General features: G+C 40.9%; 1 protein-coding gene across 6 annotated transcripts in view; it reads left to right on the forward strand.

The window, feature by feature from the left end:
- ARID5B (AT-rich interaction domain 5B) overlaps window positions 1-21,387 on the forward strand; it is a 193,387-nt gene that overhangs the window by 164,710 nt on the left and 7,290 nt on the right. For all 6 annotated transcript variants that reach the window (XM_023205141.3, XM_023205144.2, XM_023205142.3 and 3 more), the window contains 2 exons: window positions 1,160-1,257; window positions 17,430-17,628. In XM_023205141.3, the coding sequence (XP_023060909.1) occupies window positions 1,160-1,257; window positions 17,430-17,628 (297 nt within the window). The remainder of the gene's footprint in view (window positions 1-1,159; window positions 1,258-17,429; window positions 17,629-21,387) is intronic.

Below are 21,387 nucleotides of genomic sequence, written 5' to 3' on the forward strand. Positions count from 1 at the left end.
TCTTTGATTGCTGCCTTTAGCCCCTTGGTGAACTCTGCTGGCAGCCTCGTAGGTATTTTTCAAAAGAAGCCTCCTGCTTGATTGTATGAAATTCCACTGGCACCTTTGCCACGCCCTGTCCCCTACACATTCAGATAACAGAGTTTTCCTATAACTCTGTTGAGAAATGTTCATGAGGAACTCAGAACTTGTTCTGTCTTCCAAATTTCAAGGAAATACTAGACTTACATGGATGTAGTAAATGACATGGTTTCCCCAAATTAATCATTTGCCAGATCTTGCATCTGTTATTTTGTAAAATCTTAATTTATGTACAAAAATAAAATTAAAGGAAAAAATAAAATAAGACCATAGTGTGCAGCTCAGGATATTACAAGCTGTTTGTTTTTATTCACTCAAGTCAATAGTGTACATAGCTAGCATTTTAACTGTGGAATATGTTAGTTTTCATATGATTTGATCAATATCTCATTTTCTTGACCTAAGTGAATAAAAATAAACAGCTTGCAACATACACAGTTTCAGATTTTGGTTTTGTTTTGGTGGTTAGAGAAGCTGGCATAAAACTATAGCCTGAGATGACTATAAATTCCACAACCAATTTGATCATTTAATTTAATCTGTGTAGTAATTTTATTTATTTTTTAAATTGGCAACATATCACATGGATCAAAAATCAGAAGATACAAAAGCATGCTTGGTGAAAAGACTCTTTTTTACCTCTATACCCGGTTCCCCATTTCCACATGCCTCAGGCAATCAATGTTAATGTTGATTCATCTAAACTGTTAAACTAAGATGTAGTTAAGCTAAAACCTGATTTTATTTTGATGTTCTATCAAATGACATAAAGGAACAGGGTATGAGTATGAGACCCTGACAAATCCACATGGATATCCAGGGAGGTGTCTTAAATGAAATGCACTTAGAATGACAAAACACACAACCAAAAGTAGAATTCAATTTTTATTGTAAAGAAAAGTACTGAAAGCGAGATCTCACTATGAAACCATAAATCACCCCATACACTCTTTTGGACTTCTCTGTTTCTGGGTTTCCAGAACAGACTGTTCTCTTCTGACTGTTGCATATGTATTGAAGCCTGGCACTGTGAATCTCTCACGATGTAAGATTGAATTTCCCATTGCCATTTTTTCAGATAACAGCCCGCCGTCAATGGAAACATATTTATGATGAATTAGGCGGTAATCCTGGGAGCACCAGTGCTGCCACTTGTACCCGCAGACATTATGAAAGGTAAGAAACCATTTCATGGAATTGCTTAGTTAAAACTGTGTTAATTGAAAGGAGCTTCTGGTCAAGGATAAGACCGAGGAAGTCTAAAAGACCTTTTGGGAAACTGAAAATTTCCCTCTGGCATTTTACTTTGCATACCGCCTTGTGATTTTTAGGGAACATGGCTTTCTCTGGTTACAGGGGCTAAAATTAGATGTTCTTTTAGTTTGGTTCTATCATGTGACCACCTGCCTGACAATGCCTTTTTTTCCCCCCCAACAAGCATAGATTACTCAGTATGTTCTCCTTAGGCTCACTTAACATGAGAACCTTTAGCTTCTGAAAAATCTGCAATGCTACTCTGAGGTTGACATTGAAAAGTAAGCACTTCTCCTAATATTAGCATTGAAAAGTAAGGCTTTCTTATAGTAAGAGAAATGGCCCCAGATCAAATCTGTTGTTTTATTTCATCCTGGTGTTTTTCTTCTACGGAATCTTCTTACCAAGCTCTGTGTGGCTTGGTTTTCTAATAATTTCAGCCTATTTCAGAAAGATGATGATGATGCAAACAAGAAGTAATGCAAAATTAGCCTACTATGTTGCATCCACAGAAGTGAATTTCCGCTTTGCATTAGGACTCCGTTATTCGCACCGTTAAAGACCAGTTAGCATATTAATGCATTATCCCTCTATGCTTCAAGCCCATACTTAATTTGTTTAGGTCATTACCAACTTCTTTATAACTGGCACTTCCCTTTGGGTCTTATACATCCATCCTCAGGCAGTACCATTTAACTCATCAATTCTTAGTCTTTTTTTTTTTTCAAGTTCAATTGTACTTTTATCTGTATTGCATTTAACTCAGCTTTAGTATGGCCGTTCAACAAGAATGTTTTTGTAATAGTAAATTGAATTGGGTTTAGTACGCCATGAAAAATTGCCACAAAGTATTCCCAAAGGATTGCCTTACTTGTCAGGGTTGTAATGCAGAAGGATTTTTTAAAATTGATAATAGATGTTGAAATTATTACTCTTTATACCATTGTTTTTCAATACAACACATCAATTTTTAAAATATGTTATTTCTGTCAGTGTTTAATACAAAAACTCACCCATTCCCACTGATGTCCTAATACAAAGTAGCACTGATATCTCAGGTGAGTGTTCCGAAGATAATATCTGAGGAACCACAGGCTACTTGTTTTTGACTTATGAGTCAAGGAGTCAAGGCTTCATTCAGAACTTTTTTATTTTGAGACGCGGTCTTGCTCTGCCGCCAGGCTGCAGTGCAGTGGCATGATCTCGGCTCACTGCAACCTCTGCCTCCCGGGTTCAAGCGATTCTCCTGCCTCAGCCTCTGGAGTAACTGGGGCTACAGGCACGTGCTACCACGCCCAGCTAATTTTTGTCTTTTTAGTAGAGACGGGGTTTCACCATGTTGGTGAGGATGGTCTCAATCTATTGACCTCATGATCTGCCCACTTCGGCCCCCCCAAAGTGCTGGGATTACAGGCATGAGCCACCTCGCCCTGGCCAGAACATTTCTATTAGAAACTCAGTCCCTGTTTTCAAATAGATTCTGTTCTGAGAGTGGACATCCCTTTCCTTTATATGCAAATACCCTCAACACCTGAACCATCAAACTTAAAGGAGCAGATAGCAATAAAAGCTTGAAAAAGGATTGTATCTCAGCTGTTAGCTCATCTAAAGAATGAAAATATCAATCTAATTAATTACAAAGTATCGCATGGTAAAAAAAAAAAAAGAGAGAGGTAAGGTTTGGCATGGAGAGAAGGATTGAACCCATAGTTGTGTGTGTGTGTGTGTGTTTGTGTGTGTGTAATTGAGCAGTTATGTGAATAAAACTTAGGATTCTTTGGAAGATTGTGTACTTTTGATTATTTACTTCTTGCTGGAGTAGGAGATTCCTGAAAGCTTTAGCTTTGAGATACCACAAACTTTAGCAATTAAGAAACATGACTGAAGATGTCTTAAACTTTTTGAAGAATGCTATCACTTTTCCAAATCCAGAATTTGTTTGGTCAGTGTATCAGTCAGGGTGCAGTAAGGAAAATGGAAACCACACTGGATATTCAACAAAGAGACTTCACCATAGGCAGTTGCTTAAACAGGGGTTGGTGTGAGGCACTGAGTTAACACAGGGGCAATAACTGTAGGTTCTCTAGGGTGAGAAAATAGAGAGGACAGGTTGGTTGTCACCACCCAGAAGTTTGGAGAATGTGCCTCAGAGCTGGGGTTTGGGTCCCTGGTAAGAAGGAGTCACCCAGCCAGCACTGGTGCTTCAGGAGCTCAGAGGAGGAGCACTGCAGAGCTGGCCTGAAACCTGAGGAGGTGGTGCTCCCTGGCTGCTGTCAGACCTCAGAGGACACGAGCTGAAACTGTTGGCGGACTGTTGAAACTAGAGGCTACAACCCACTGCTGCTGTTAAGGCATTGTTGAGTTGACACTGATATGAACAAGTGAAACAGAAAGATTTCTTTTCTCTCCCTGCCTCCCAGGACCCACTGTTTGCAGAACAGTAACAGGAAGATAGATGACAAAAGGGATGTGTAATTTACAGAATTCCATTCCTAGCATCAGCAAGCAGAGTACAGAAGGGTGAATTTGGAGTTGAGAGACAATAAGCCATCCGCCAAGTGGGAACCCCATAAGCAGAGCCCGTTTTATGTGTGGAGACACCAAAAATGGCAGTGTGGAGCCTCCAACCACGTTGTTGGAGCATAGCTGTCCCAGGGTGATTAGCAAGGTCCTTTACCTTTCCTTGGTATTTCCTTTTTGCCGTCTAGACTCCTCTCACGTCCTTGTGATCAGATGCAATCACTAACTACCAAAATTTGAAGATCATTGATTTTATTTACAATAGTGCCTCTCTCACTCTTGAATCAATCATTCTCCAAAAGGAATCACCCATAATCCTATGTGTTGTGATGGGGAGAAAAGGCTAGGATTACCATTCTAGATGTCTCTTTTTAATTGGTTCTATCAAAGAAGGGCAGAGGACATGCACCATATGTCCAAGAAGCGACTGAAGCTCTGGGCCAAAACTTCATGATTATGGTGGATTTCATTCATTCTTGCTAGTCATAGGTTGCATGAACAGATAAAACAGAGATGACTGGATTGGAGAAGGAACACTGTTTTCAAGAAGGGCCAATGAGTTGAGAATGGTCAGGACTTTGTGGGCAAATATCTAGTCTGGAAATGCCCTTGGAATTTTGTAAAGCCTTCCAAACCAAATCAGGATGATGAGAGCTCTTCCTACTAGGCTGTGGGTTCTTCTGTTCTCTCATTCCTTTCACTTAGCTAAAGAGAACTGCTCCTTTTCCTATTTCCTTGCCACCAGCTTTGCTTTCCTAGAAGATGAAGAAGTGAGTGATCTACTATGCATTATCCACTGATTTATTTTTCATGCACTGTGGTTCATGTTTCCAGTAAACGTTTTCATTTTACAACAAGAAAAATGTAGCCAGTTCCTCAGTAAAATGTTACTTGTATATTAGTTGAGCACTTTTGGTTTATTAATGAGTGCAATAATGAAAGTGTGGGTTGTTGAAAAGAATCAATGGGTGTTTTTATTTAAGGCAAAGCAGAAATGGTACAATGCTCGTGAATACATCATTGTCGCTGAAGGCCTGACTCGTACAAACTTGCCTCTGATTGGTTTAAATCAAATAGGTCCAAGCACTTCATAAAAATGTCTTTGTCAGCCTGGTTTTGCTTCCAAACCTATTCATCTCTGTCAGTTTTTAATATTAGTACCAGGCTCCTGGCCATAGTCCATTAGTACTGTACTTAATTGCTCGTGTTATAGATGATTACCAATATAAAAAGCATTAATGTTTTCCCATCGCAAGGCTGTTGCTATATAGATGTCTCAAACTAAGCAAAGCTCATGAAATATGGTTATTCTGGACATTTCTTGCTCAGGATTTATAGATAAAGTTACTGTAGCTTTTGATGCAAAGAAAAATACCCACCTCATTCTTTCTAAGTGGAACATTTTCTTTCTTGTCTAACTAAAAGTAACCAGTTCACTTTATTTTTATCAGTAAAGGAACAAAAAGGAAAATGGCTACTTTTATGGAATTTTCTTAGCTTGATTTTCTGGAATAGTAAGTCACTTTAAAGGCTTTGTTTTCACATGCAGATTTCCCTTTTTAAAAAATGTTTTTAAAGTACATGCAGGGGGAACAAAATCTTTACTCAGAATGCTAGATTACTGGTTTTAATTTTCCTGAATAAATTACGTGGTCTGTTTCTCTGGAGCACATGAAGTTGTTATTAGGGATTTTAAAAGGAGCATTAAAGCAAAAGTACTTTATGATGTGCATTTTTGAGTATTTAGAAAATCAAAATCATAAACAAATGTATTTGTGAGGGAAATTAGCAATTACTCTTCATCTTCTTGCATACGTAATGCCTAATTTCAAATCCAGCCTTTTGCTTTTGTCAAAAGCATTCCTTGGACAAGACTGTCACCCTGCATGGCTGAGGCACCTTTCTTTGCAGGGACTTAAGGTGAGCTGTACTCAAGCCAGATGTACTTGGGCAGATATTGAGTGATAGCTGGAGCTTCTGCCTTTTTTCTCTGAAGGTATACGGCAGAGTGTGGGAGGCTTCATGTTTTGAATAAGATAAGCATGTGCTTTAAGTTAAGGACCAAAAATATATCAGGTTCTAAGGAACCCACCTAATCATACCATGGCTAAAAGTAGGGAAGGAAAGGTGAGTTACAGTTCTGTGCACATCAAGGACATGATTCCATGTATTCTTGCTCATTTGGACACCCTTGGAGTTAATAAATACACAATTCAGAAAGTCACAGGCAACATCTCAGAAGTGTATATTTAAGAGGACCCCTAGCAACTCCCTAGACCAGTGCTACTCAAATGAGATTTTTTAACTTGTCCATGAACTGTTTGCTACTAGTCCATAACAAGCTAAGCACAGCAATTGCAAATAAGCATTGATATACTTACACTGAAATTTGCCAGAATAACATTATGTCCATTGAAGCTAATAAAAAATTGAGGCTCATGTTCTGTATGCCTCCTTTTGAATTTCATTTTCTAGTAATTCATTTTTATGGTTGTTTACAAAAGCATCAGTCAGCATCAGATGGGAAATTCAGAAAACTAGTCCTTCACTCAGGTCAGTGGAGAAGCTCTGCTCCTACATCTTGGCCACAAACTCAGATGCTTATGGAGGCAGGCAGCATAGATGAATATAGGGGCCATGGCTGGAAAGTGTGAAACTGGCATGCACAGCCTGGGCCAGAGAGCCCAAAGGGGCCAGCCCACACTATTGCTGTAGGTAGATGCCATCTGTGTGCTTCCTGACCTTCCATGTTTTCAAGATATTTTTAAATGTGAAATAACCTAGCTTATAAGCATTGGCTCCTATATTTTAAAAAATATTTTATATAAGCTAAATCAAACATGCCCAGGGGCGAAATATGGATGACAAGATCCACAAAGACTAAACTGTGCTTGACACTAGGCTATCCAGCCTCTGATTCAGCGCCCTGCAGTGGGAGGGCCTGAAGGAAGCGTCAGGGTTCAAGGCGCTCTTACTCTGCTCTACACACTCTTCCGTGTGCTGAGCAAAACGCCCTCTGTGGCTTCCCATTGACCCTGCCTTGCCTTTGGAGGCTCCCACATATCTTCTCCCTTTGCTCTGATCAGCTTCCAGGAGCTTGTCAAAGCTCCTCTTTCACTTCAGGTCTTCCTGTTCCATTCAACCAAGCCTCAGAGTGCCAGTAATGGACCTTCACCAGCTCGGCTTGCTCTATGCAGGCACCTCCAGTTTGTGTCACTCAGAATACGCAAAGCTACTCCAGATGTGGCATGTAGTACTTTTCAGGATGTGGGCAGTGTCGGTCTCAACACCGCCTAAGATTACATTTGAAATGGGCAAGAAGCCCTCTCCTATTGGCCTGTTGCTTTTTCTTGGATAGGATAGATTTGCCATTTGATTTACTTCTTTTTCATTTACTGCTGCCCTCAAAACCCAATCGGTGTTTTTTGGACATCTGCTATGTGCAGAGCACTCTCAGGGGTAATGAGAACATGTAAAGCAAAGAGTTGAGAATTGGCTGGCAAACAGTGAGGAGGTACCCTCGTCACACATTCACAGCGGAGATTGCTAAAGGAACAGGATGCTGTTTCCCGTGAGCCCAGGTTCAGCCTCAGAATCCTTCTGAGTATGGCATCCCCAGGGAGCCACCACGACTCATTAGAACTGGAAGATGCCGTGTTCCTTGGTTTATCCAACCCATCACAAGATCTGACTCAAAGGCTGTACACACATGGAAGAGAGTTATATCTATGTCTGTAGACTGGGCATGGTGGCTCATGCCTATAATCCCCGCACTTTGGGAGGCCGAGGTGGGCAGATGACTTGAGACCCGGGAGTTTGAGACCAGCCTGGCCAACATGGTAAAACCCGTCTCTACTAAAAAATACAACAATTAGCTGGGGCTGGTGGCACATGCCTGTAATCCTGGCTACTCAGATGTCTGAGGCACGAGAATCAGGGGATGGCTGAACATGGGATGTGGAGGTGGCAGTGAGCCGAGATCATGCCACTGCACTCCAGTCTGGGCTACAGAGCAAGACTCTGTCTCAAAAAAATAAAAAAACTACACCTATAAAAACTAGTTATGTAATTAAAAAAAATAAGTTCAACAGGGATCAAAGAAGGAAGAGAGAATTTTCAACTGAAATGAGCAAAGTCCCCCCTTGGAAAATGTATATAAAAAGGTAGGGAATGAGATGGTAAAAGGGGCTGTCAGGAAAGTCCTAAGGCTGAATTTCCAAGTCACATACCCCAAAGGCAGGTAGTGCTGTTTATCGTCTTAGTGTCTATGAACTATTATCCTAAGGTGCAGTGGGTAGACTCCGCCCATCCTCATCCATGGTAAGGTTACCCAGTCAATGGACTTGCATTTCTTTTCCCAACACTGTCTTTCTCATGGCAGTCCTGACCTGTGGCCCCTATTGGGCTTACCTCTGCAACAAGGCCACCCTGCCACTCTCATCTCCCCAAACCCACAGAAGGCATCCTAGCCCTTATCAACAACCAGAAGCCCAGGAAACTGAAAACAAGTTGCCCAGAGTTAGGTTGACTGAAGTTGTACAGCTTCTCTTCCATCTACACCCCACCAAGCTTGTTCTCACAGGGCTCTGAATCAGGTCAATGCAAACACCCTACACCCAGAGTAGCTGCTGCTTGTCATCTGTAAAGAATTTCTCTCCGAAGGACAGTCAGGTAATTTCATACACAAGAGCCTCATACTCTGTATCACTTAGCATGCCTAAAATGCTCTGATAACTTTCCAATGCCTGGATATTTCAAGAAACTTTTAAAAAGGAAAACAAAACTCTAGCCAGACCCTGGAGTAGAAAAACTGGTTTCTATTTTAAAAAATAAACAGCAGCCTTTGAAAAAAATCTCTACTTAAAAATTCTTAAATTTGCCTCTAAATGCAAGTTGTAATTAATAGAAGTTAGAGTTTACACTGTTGAGTGTAAAAACACCCTCAGGCACAAACTAATCAAGTGTGTATGTCATGCTGTAAACTACAGCGAGTTCTTTGTTTGACCCCCCCCCAAAAAAGCTTGCCAAACAGCAGTTTTTCTTTGTTGAGCTCCTTTATTGTCTCATTTTTGTTTTTATCCTACTTCCTCCATCCCACCCTTTGAACCTAACTATAGTATTTAAGAAACCTTGCAAGTTCCATGTCTTATTGATAGTTTTCATCAAGCATGAATTTGAATTTGAGAATAGATTGGGTGTCTTAGCCCTTTTCTTTTTGATAAATAGCAAAAGGTTTCTACTTAGGATTTTCTGTCCTCAGGGTTTTATCATTAAGATTAAATAACTGTACTCTCAAGCATGCCACTGCACAAACATCATTTCAATTATGTGAGTAACAGATGCCTTCACAAAGAAACTATTGAAAATTCAGAAAGCATGTTTCCAAAAAAGAAAAGGGAAAAAAAGTATCATATGATGGAAGAATGTAATTGTTTACCATTAAAGTATATTCTTAACTCTTGCACTGAAACCCTCTTGGAACATTTTGTTTTTGTGTAAAGTTACTACAAAGTTTCACCAAAATAATAAATGTTGTGGGAGAATTGTTGAACATTTCAGAAGTTCTGGAACCAGCAGGACCTAACATGGATGGGGCTTAAATGCAATAGTTGTTTGCCTGTTTTTACATTTTGACACTGCCTTCCATCATTTGTGAGGTGCACATCACATTGAAAATACTGCCATGTTGGCTGGGCATAGTGGCTTACCCTATAATCCCAGCACTTTGGGAGGCCGAGGTGGGCAGATTGCTTGTACCTAAGAGTTTGAGACCAACCTGGGCAACATGGTGATACCCTATCTCTACTAAAAATAGAAAAAAATAGCCAAGTGCGGTGACGCACACCTGTAGTCCCATCTATACAGGAGGTTGAGGTGGGAAGATCATCTGAGTCCAGAAAGTCAAGGCTGCAGTAAGCCGTGATTACATGAGACTCTGTCTCAAAACAAAACAGTATTGGGTTTATTATTCTTGAAATAATGTTCATCCGCCCTTGAAATGGATCCATACAACTCAATTCTGAAGTCACTGGGTTCTTTTCATTGAGAAGAGTAATTGCTGCAATCGTTGCTGGCTGGCATTGTAGCGGGCGAGGCACCATGCATGGTCTGTGTTCACTGTTACAAGCATGCATTTTAATCGCTGGGAACATAACATCAGCCTTCCTTAAGTCCATTCCAACTTTCTTCAGTGCGGTTGTCATTTGAAAGGCATAGGAATAACATCAGTCTAGACACTCTTACATGTGGCATGGAGACATCATAGAAAGCTCCAAAGGAGCTTTATTAGGGAGACCATGGGAAGCTTGGGCTTGGTAGGACTGAGTCCTAGAGGGTGGAATTCATGGAGGATATGATTCTCGAGTTTCTTTTACCATCCAATATTAAGTTGGGCATGATCCAACTAGTATCACTACCTTCTGAAGAGCTATGGCATGGTTATTGTAGCATATTGTAAGAGTAGTTGCCCAGTGCCCAAGCCATAGGGCTTCTTCTGATGTAGGAGGTTGACCCTTTGTGGAATGGCCACATATGTATTTTATAGGCCTGTTGCCTCTGAGAAAAGGAGAATGCTCACTCTAGTTTCTTAGGTGACTCCTTAGGAGCTAGGAATTCACTTAACCCAGGCAGGAGTGATCTTTCAGTAGCTCCTCCGTGTTGGTACGTCTCCGTGTTGATACATCTGTGTATGAAGGTGCACAGCCAGCTTGTCGAGATGAAGATAGCTGGACTAGCAGAGGCAGGCAGTTTGGTGGCTGAACTCAAATTGTGACACTAAACAGCTGTGTGCCATTGACGAGTCACTTAATCATTTAGCTCTGAACGTCAGTTTTGTCATCCATAAAATGAGATAAAATAATATATCTATAGATATTTCTTTTATTGTAATGGTTGAAATTAAAGCATTCAGAGTGCCTGGTATTAATAAGAACGTAATGCATGGTGGTGGCTGTTAATATTGTAATGCCTAATCAACATATATGAATGACCTGAATGAGGTTTCTCTACCTTCCCACCTTGATTCTAACACAGTCCCCTGAAATCCATGTAACTCCAGTTCAGGAAAGCTGTCATCTTTGAGCTGACTCTCTCACACTGACACACCTTTATGGGAGCCGAGCCATAACCTTGCTGTGTTCGGTACCACATACCTTTCTTCTTTTCATTTAGGGTCATACACACTCTGGGACCACCGAGGGAGGTATCAGAATCCTATCAGTGGGCCTAAGAAACAACTCTCCCACCACTTCCAGGGGCCAATGGAGAGAGCATTAAAGCCTTCAGAAAGTTTTCTTGTTCATCTGCTGCTTGTTGAGTAGGTAATGAAGCCGCTGTGAGCAGATCATTTTCCCAGAAAAGAGACCTTTTGTGGTGACACATGACTATATTTCATCGTTGTTAATAATGGACTCCATACAATTTAGGTGTCTTCGCATAGAAAACAGGTGATGCTAGTTATACCTACTTCATTTTTAAAGTATGTAGGGCAGTTTGGCTTTGGTAGCACTTGGGCAGGGTTAGTCTTTCACACAGACTCTGTGTTGCACTCTGCTGCCATTTTGTTGGCTCAGATGGGCCCCGCTATAGGTTCGTTCTTCATGTCAGGGTGGCTTCTTAGTCCGTGGTTTGGTGCCCCAGACTTTGAGTTCACATGCTTGCCTGTTGGGAGGTGACACTGGAGGCCTCTTTCTCAGCTCTCTGGGTTATGGGGAGAGCTTGCCACACTCGGCACACTGTTTTTTCTGCTCCACTGAAGTTCACACCATAAAATGGAGATCTTCATCTGTGGCTCCCACCTCTCTCAGATGGAGCTTCGCCGTTAAAAGAACAGGAACAAAGCATCACCGTAGCTATTGTGCTCAACCAGGGTTATGCCCACCAAGGAAACATTCTCATTTCTCTGCTCATTTACATAGCACATTTGTGTCTTTGGCTGTTGGTTTGGTTCCCTACCCCCAAAAGCTCTTCTTCCACTTTTATTGTCATGGTCTAGCACCTGAGAGGTGAACAGTGTGTGAGATTAGAAAAACTCTCTATGCTTATTGGAACTGTAACAAGCATGTGTACCTCATCTTCAGAAAAGCAAAACACACCTTCTATTGGCTCCATATTTGGTGAAAGATTCCTTCCCATACTTCACAGTGAAGTTGTATTTTCAGTTTCTGGCTGCAAAGGGAAATGTCTGGCCAAGTCATAGAAATTTATCAAGCCTGGAATCAACTCAGAGGTGTAATGACACCATTTGGGGTGAGATCAGGTCTGAAGTCCCAGTTGAACCAATATGTCATTTCGTTGTTACTATAAAAAAAGCCTAATAGTATTAGAGTAGTAGTACCCTTTTTTTTTTTTTTTTTTTTTTTTTTTTTTTTTTTTTTGGAGACAGAGCCTTACTCTGTCACCCAGGCTGGAGTGCAGTGGCACGATCTTGGCTCACTTTTACCTCTGCCACTAGGGTTCAGGAGATTCTCCTTCCTCAGCCTCCCGAGTGACTGGGATTACAGGCACGCACCACCATGCCTGGCTAATTATTGTATTTTTAGTAGAGATGGGCTGATCTCGAACTTCTGACCCCAAGTGATCTGCCTGCCAAAGTGCTGGGATTACAGGCATGAGCCACCACACCTGGCCAGTAGTGGCATCTTTGACCTGACATGCACCAGTGTTATTTCCCTCTGCCCCTAGAAAATATTCTGCTCCAAGGACACCAGCAAACCTTTAGGTCTGGAATTTCTCACTGATTTGATACCATGAAAGTGCCTATGTAGTAACTGGGGTGACTTTGGGATTCAAATACAACCCTAAAGGTTCACCACTTCTTGCCCCCACTCTCTGGATTCAATCAGTTCCAGACATTATTGTAATACCATTTTTCAAGCTCTGTAAATAGATGGATTCTCATTTTTCCTATTAAGTACTCTTTGCTAAATATTTTGACCCAAAAGTTCGGTCATTCCATGCAAGCATTAATCAGTACAGGAGACATTAGTGGTTACTTGTTCAGATGAGGTTTGACATTATTTTTCCTCTGCTTCTGAGGGAAGGGAAGGGAATGTTGTGTAATAAAGATGAAGGGTCTTTTCTTCTTTTGTACAAAATGCAAATGATGAGGACATGTGTGATATACGCTTCTCTAATGCAAGGCTACTGCTTTTTGTTGAGAAAGAGAGGCAAAGCCCTGGAGGATTTTAGACTTTGTAAATATAAAATTATCTGCCTTAGTGTTTAAAAAAAATAATAATAAAAGGGAGAAAGAGTTGGCAGGTTGCCAGATTACTTACATTACAGTAATAGATTTGCTGACCCCTGACTTCTGCTGTAGAGAAATGTATTGAATTTTTCATAATATCAGATGAGGCAGATCTAAAAACCTAGTATACTGAGCACCATTATTTAACTTGAGATTTAGCAAAGCCGAAATCTTTTCAAACCAGCAATTTTATGTATAATGATAATTTAGTGGCTCAGATGCTAATAAATCAAGGTTATAATGCTATTGATTTGTTAATTTTAACTTGGGTTGATTTTTAAGTCTTTTTTTTTTTTTAAGAAAGAAGAATGAGGAGGGGGAAAAAAATCTTGCTTTTCACAGTGACTGAATTTAATAAGAATCTCCGTGATAGCAAAAGGCCCCCCTACTGTTTCTGCTTTGGGGTAGAAAATGTTATTCTTGTATTATTCCTAGGGAAAAATAAAATCCCATGCTGCTACAAATCTCATGCCTATGGAAAGATGTTATTTTTAAATACATAATGGCTTACCTATTTCAGATCCATTAATGGCATCATAAATAAGCATTTTGCTAATCTGAAATGTGAAATCTGGATAATAATAAAGGCCCATTTATCTGTCCAGCTTTCAATCCCCAGACTAGATGTAGATCAGGAAGGGGAAAATCTCTCTGGATTTTCTAATGAATATATTGCTTCTCTTCCCCATTACTTCCACCCACCTAAAAGCCAACCCCCATTTTTAGAGTTGCAGTCCATTGAAAATATTTCTCCTGTGTAATGAATTCTTGGGGGCTGGAGTGTATGTTTGCTTTTATCTGTACAGTTAGAAACTGATAAAATCTTTGCTGTGCTACAAATATTTGAGAAATAATCATCCTCAAGGCACAGGCATGGTGCGTTTTACTAAATTCTTTGTATAATACAAACCTACTCAGCTTTCTACATAAGGCAATGTTGACCTAATCTAAGGCTAACCTGTTTTTAATGGTACCACATGTACATTGAACATTTAAATGTTCAGAAAGCTATAATAGCTTTTGTCCTCTTGTACTGTAAAAACTTCTAATAATCATATGATAAGATCATATCCTGTGGGGTAATTGTGTTGTACCATGACAGGATAACTGAAAAAACATTCAGTGAAAATTGCACCAAACGGAAATCACTATATGAAGCAGCAATTGTGTGCCGTGCGAGACCGTGCCCTGTTCTTCAAAGCTTAGCTGGTCATATTTCTACTTGCTTCCTTTTAGCTTCTGCCTTGCTTGTTTTATTTTAGGAGCCTTTTTTTTCCCGCAAGCCACTATAATTATCTTTCAATGATTTAGAAGGGAGGGAAAAAACACTCAACTGACCTTTACACACACATACACTCTCTCTCTCACACACACACACACTCACACACTCTCATATACTCTCTCTGGAAGCCTTGAACAAGCAGGGCTTGTGTTTGGATTCAGTTTTACCTTAGTCATGCCTCTTTCCAGATACAAGAAACATTTAATTCCAGATTTCCTGCTTCTGGCGTTAGGCCTTTGACCAGCAAAGTGAAATGTATTTTTTACTGCTGTCAGCCAGCCAGCTGCTGAGTTGAGTGAAGGGGAGAAAAGAAAAAAAAGGAAAGAAAACATGAAAAAAAAAAAAAAAAAAAAGGAACTGAAATGAAAATGGTGCCCTGCTTTGTGAACTTGCACAATTAGAAAAGGAAATTAAAGTCTCCTCAGCACCCATCTAGAGAGCCAGGCTGGCCCAAGGCTCTCAGAACCCAGAGCGAGGGGTCCTTGGGGGGTCCATGGGGTGTCTCTCCTAGCCAGTTCTCTGCTTTCCCTCCTCCCCCTCCCCACACTCAGAGGTAATACTGTCATTCTTCTCAGTAAAGAGGGTCCCTCGTGGTGTCACCATCTCCATCAGAAAATGAAGTTGGGGGAAGGGTGGTACCAGCAAATTGCAATCATTGGAATACCCAGACTTCAGTGCTCTTTGAGTTCCCATGGCAACAAAACAAAAGTAAAACAAACCTATCTGTCCCAACAATAAAATATGTTTTCATTAAAGTCAATTTAAAATATCTTTTCAGTTTAAAATATTCAATGCATTTTGCTCCCGGACAAAAATCCCCAACCTGCCAATATTGAAGAGTATAAAGTCCCTGGCAGAACCAGGCAGAAAAAGGGAATTGGGGGGAATGTTGGGGACTTCACAGATGAGATAGAATAAATTCAAGTATGAACAGGATTGCTTTTTTCTCTCTTTTTCTGCTTAGTTATGCTTTTTATTATATAAACATTAACTGTAATATTACAGTGGGAAGCAGGTATTTGGCAGCCATATATTATTTTAGTAAGTCTGCATAGGGAGGGCAGTTTCCAGTTTTAGCAGCTGTAACATGTTTAAACTCAGTTTGTAATGGGATCTGAAGATCGCTATTCCCCATGGGCTCTGTTGATCTTCATGGCTGGCCAACTGCCAGATGTAGGGCTCTAAAGTAGTTTTCACGCCTCCTTGCTCATACCTTGTCCAAGCATGCTCAGTAAATGAATTTTGTTTCTAATATGCTATAAATTGGGATCTGAGTTTCCCATAATTTTATTGGTATTTTCTTAAAGAGTAAAATATTAGGATCACAAATGTCCCCACATCTGTACTGTCAAACCTGAACAATCACGTATCGTTAAGCAGTTGAGATCCAAATAACATAGATAGAAACCAATTTTAGGATAGCACACCAATATCCAGACCAAGGAATTTTTTGCCTGGGAATCTTAGTTTAAAAATAATGAGGATCTCCAATATTTCAACAGACTTACTATGTTTATAAGCCAAGTACATTTTCTTCATTGAGTCAACTTGTCTTATTTAAAACAAATTATGTTTGCTGTATTAAAGTTCATATTTTTAAGGCTGAGTCTTATATTAATCCCACAGTGAGTCATTAATCATACCAAATGCATTATAAAAACTTTAATCACTGAAGTTGAAACTGAGATTGTAATGCAATCCATCCCTTTTAATTACATCAGCTATTTTTCCCTTTCAGATAAAGAGCTGCGTCGCAAAGGGAAAACAGATTAAAACTATAGCTGTTTGATGTTTCTCTTTTTAGAGCAATTTTATGCAGTTTGTTTAAAAAGTTATATAATTAAAACGCTTGAAATTTTCAACCCTCTGGTTTTTGTGGCTTGCACAGTCTGTCTGCCTTCCTTCTCGCTGGGGCTGTTTTTTACTTAGCACCCTAAAACAGAACTCCTAGTGGAGTCTCCTGCCCCACTCAGAGCTGTGGGATAAGACTAAACTGTCTCTTGGCCATGCTGTGCTTGCCTGTCATTGACCTTTTTATCTTAGATGTTTCATCTCTATCTTGACATGAATGAAAATAAAATCTTTTCAGATGGGCAGTACTAGGTTCAAATCTCACCTCTAACAAATGGTATGACTCTCAGGCAAACTGTTTAACCTTTTTAGGTCTCAGTTGCCTCGTATGTTAAAAAAAAGTAATAATAATACTCCATAGGGATATTGTGGAGTTTACATAAAATAATCTTTAAATGTACCTGGCACATGCTAGTACCTATGAGAATATAAGCTTCATGAGCTCAGCAGCTTTGAATGTTTGATTCACAGCTGTGTCTCAGTGTCTAGAACACTGCCTATAGTATGTGCTCAATAAATAGTTGTTGATGGACTGGTAAAGCAGCTAGCATTATTGTTGCAGTTTTGTTAGCACTTAGCCAGGTGCCATGGGGAGTGATGATGATATTGTTAATGTTGGATGCTTCCATTGGTATCTTAGTCTATAGACCCACAAAACCAAAAAGAGGTCTTACTGAGAAGTGTTACGTTACCAGGTACAGGCCATGCGCGGTGGCTCACGCCTGTAATCCCAGCACTTTGGGCAGCCGAGGCGGGTGGATCACGAGGTCAGAAGATGGAGACCATCCTGGCTAACACGGTGAAACCCCGTCTCTCCTAAAAATACAAAAAAACTAGCCGGGCGCGGTGGCGGGCGCCTGTAGTCCCAGCCACTCGGGAGGCTGAGGCAGGAGAATGGCGGCAACTCGGGAGGCGGAGCTTGCAGTGAGCCGAGATCGCGCCACCGCACTCCAGCCTGGGCGACAGAGCGAGACTCCGTCTCAAAAAAAAAAAAAAAAAAGTTACCAGGTACTGATTTTGACCAAGGAAGCAAAACGCTAAAGTGTGGAGTAAGTTTATAGAAGTATAGCAGTGTCATTGGAGATGAAGTCATTTAATAATTTGTTTATATTAAGAAAATAAAGTAAACCCCCATAGTATTGATGCTACTAGAATTACTCAACTGACCAATCATCTCTTCTGTTAACCTTTTAGATTAATCCTACCATATGAAAGGTTTATTAAAGGAGAAGAAGATAAGCCCCTGCCTCCAATCAAACCTCGGAAACAGGAGAACAGTTCACAGGAAAATGAGAATAAAACAAAAGTATCTGGAACCAAACGCATCAAACATGAAATACCTAAAAGCAAGAAAGAAAAAGAAAATGCCCCAAAGCCCCAGGATGCAGCAGAGGTGAGTTACTTTGCTCCAGAAGTACCTCTGGAAGACATGTGCTGCCTCGAGGTCCTTCTGGAGCCCTGAGTACACAGCTGTGTCCCTGCACAGTTGGACAGCTTGATGAAGAAACCAAGAAATCTGAGCTTCACACTTCCCCTCATAGTTCCCCAATTCCTGAAAACCTTTCAGCTTGCTGAGTTGAAATGCAGTGCCTAGTATTGAATGGGATAGCCCAGGAATAGATTCTAGAAAGATGCAAACATCCTGTAGAAAACTGATAGCAAATGCTCAGGCTTTGAGAGAGAAGGAGCCAGAGCTATACTAACATCAAAGAATTTTACTGTGAAAACATGGCTTCTTGGCCATTCCACAGTCAGTCTATCTGAGGTGCTGGTGTGACTTTAAAACATATTTTGGGGCTGGACATGGTAGCTCACACCTGTAATCCTAGCACTCTGGGAGGCCAAGGCAGGTGGATTGCTTGAGCCCAGGAGTTCGAGAAGACCCTGGGCAACATGGTGAAACCCAATCTCTACAAACAAAGCTCACACCTGTAATCCCAGCACTTTGAGAGGCCAAGGTGGGCGGATCACAAGGTCAGGAGATGGAGACCATCCTGGCTAACACAGTGAAACCCCGTCTCTACTAAAAATACAAAAAATTAGCCAGGCATGGTGGCAGGCGCCTGTAGTCCCAGTTACTCAGAAGGCTGAGGCAGGAGAATGGCGTGAACCCAGGAGGCGGAGCTTGCAGTGAGCAGAGGTCGCGCCACTGCACTCCAGCCTGGGCGACAGAGCGAGACTCCGCCTCAAAACAAAAACAAAAAAAACAAATACTAGGCATGGTGGTGCCCCGCTGTGGTCCCAGCTACTCCAGAGGCTGAGGTGGGAGGATAACCTGAGCCCTGGGAGGTAAAGGCTGCAGTGAGCCGTGATTATACCACTGCACTCCTGCCTAGGTGACAAGAGTAAGACCATGTCTCAAAAAAAATAGTTTGAGGATCTAGGAAAGAGGGACGTTGGAACCGTGGTGCTGTATCTCTGCAAGACTCTCCTGAAAACTTTAGAGATGTGTTTGTCTCCCATAATTGATTTCTATGCAACAGCCTTGGGTTGAGACCAATTTAGGAAAATCTTAAGCATGGCCGGGGCGCGGTGGCTCACGCTTGTAATCCCAGCACTTTTGAGGCCGAGGCAGGCGGATCATGAGGTCGGGAGATCAAGAGCATCCTGGCTAATACAGTGAAACCCCGTCTTTACTAAAAATACAAAAAATTAGCTGGGCATGGTGGCGGACGCCAGTAGTCCCAGCTACTTGGGAGGCTGAGGCAGCGGAATGGCGTGAACCCAAGAGGTGGAGGTTGCAGTGAACCGAGATCTCACCACTGCACTCCAGCCTGGGTGACAGTGCGAGATTGCATCTCCAAAAAAAAAAAAGAAAAGAAAAGAAAAAAAGAAAAATCTTAAGTGCATATTATTTATAGGGGAATTTTGAAATGGTTTCTCTGAAACCACTATTATTTTTCATATTAACAGGTAGTTTCTGAACTTTTTAAAATAAGCCCCAGCCACCCACAGCCCCCAACAGCCTTTTGGTAGAAGCCATTACCACCAGCATACAGCCAGCCAGCCAGTCTTGTAGGCTGATCTGGGCTCTGTTTCAACATGAATAATAAAAAACGATGCTGCCCATAAAAAAAAAAAAAAAAAACTTAGCCGCATTTGGAGACAGTATGTTCTAGGATTCAACCCCAGAGGGAATTTTGGTGCTGATATTAAATACCCCCTAAAAAATCAGGTTTATAATGAACACATAAAAGGCTTCATAATTAAACACTGGTTTAAATCACACATGTACAACACGCACCAACCTCCCATCTAGACATCAACTTACCCAACTGACTCTTACATAAGAAAACAGTATTGATACCAAGAGGAGAAATTTATGTTTTTTGTTTTTATTAAGTTTCATAATTATTTTAAGCTCTAGTAACTAAAAAGGGGGAGAAGGAAGATGATGCAGATTTTTTTTTTTTTTTTTTTGAGACAGAGTGTCTCTCTGTTGCCCAGGCTGGAGTGCAGTGGTGTAATCTCGGTTCACTGCAACCTCTGCCTCCCAAGTTCAAGCGATTCTCCTGCCTCAGCCTCCCGAGTAGCTAGGACTACAGGCATACGCCACCACGCCCTGCTAATATTGTTGTATCTTTAGTAGAGACAGGGTTTCCCTATATTGGGCAGGCTGGTCTCAAACTCCTGACCTCAAATGATCCACCTTCCTTGGCCTCCCAACATGCTGGGATTACAGGTGTGAGCCACTGTCCCTGGCCAGATGATGCAGATTTCTCAACATCTGCAAACTTGCAACATAAATGGCCAAAAGCAAGGAAATTCCAAGTGCATGCTTACATTCCATTTTTCCTTGATACTTTTGGCCTGGTGATTTATTATAGGATTTCAGATGAGTGTGTTCTATTAGCTGCTATATGTACACAAAGCTCTAGGGGACTAAGGACACAAAGCTCAAAGACTGAGGACCAAGGGGACAGCTGACCCTTGAATGTCTCCACTTTGGGGATTCAGTTTGAAATGGTTGGTTTGTGAATGATAGGAGGAATCCTTAGCCTATGCACTGAGCCTGTCAGCTTGGGAGATGACCATTCCCAAGAGTGAAGCCTTACTCCCTGGAGTCCATAGAAACCCTTAAAGCTGTTAGACTTTCTGTTTACTGTAGGCCACAACTGTTCCCTTCAGGGAGCTGTAAGTGTCTCAAGTTTCAAAGGTTGTCATGACGAGGTTATCTAAACCTCATGGAATCTTTCACCCTCTCCAAGGCTGACCTTGTAATACGAATCACTTCCCACCTCCAGCATAGAACCATGTTATTAGCCAGGTGTATTTTTTCTCATTAACTCTGGGGTTTTTGGTTTGGATTTTATTGTTTTCATTGCTTTTACTTTTTGGTGTTTTCAATATGAAGCAGTGAACTTAGTGGAGATAGAAAGGGTGATAAATTCCCTCTAGTTGAATCCACTATATTCAGATAATGGGATTGCAAGTTGCTTGGTGGGAAGCTAACATTTAACATACTAAGCAGATCGTAAAATGTCTTCCTAGAAAAAAAGTCCTTTACTTTTTTCTGCCTAGCTTTCAAAGACTTCCTAAACCTGTTTTACAGACCGAAGCATGAGACTGCAATATAACTGCAGGTCTACATCATAGAAACTTCAATGGGACTGAGTATCCCCCATTGTCCTGCCTCAAACTATAGCCCCATAAGAAACTAACATTTAGAAGCAATTTGCCTTTTTCCCTTGCCATACTCATTTTTCTGTATTTTTATGTCATATATAAGCTCAAGAGACCAATGATGATTATTAATGTAGAACAAGAAATGATATTTGTACTGGAAAAGGCAGCTACTAGAACAAAAATAAAGAAAAATAATGATGATAAGCAAAGACTCTTAGGTATAACACATCCCTAAAATTCAGGGTTTTTTTAAAAGGATTTGAGGAAACATACCTATGAAATAGGTGTGATTTCTTAAAACTTTTGTTACCACATATTCCTAAACCAGCATCCTCAATCTTACCCAAAGATGTTAATGTGGCATACACTTCTCTCTCTCTCTCCTTCTCTTTCTCTCTCTCTCTCTCTTTTTCTTTCTTTCTTTCTTTTTTTTGAGAGAGTTTCACTCTTGTTGCCCAAGCTGGAGTGCAGTGGCGTGATCTCGGCTCACTGCATCCTCCACCTCTGGAGTTCAAGAGATTCTCCT

Source organism: Piliocolobus tephrosceles, chromosome 9, assembly GCF_002776525.5.
Source record: "Piliocolobus tephrosceles isolate RC106 chromosome 9, ASM277652v3, whole genome shotgun sequence".
Lineage (NCBI taxonomy): Eukaryota > Metazoa > Chordata > Mammalia > Primates > Cercopithecidae > Piliocolobus > Piliocolobus tephrosceles.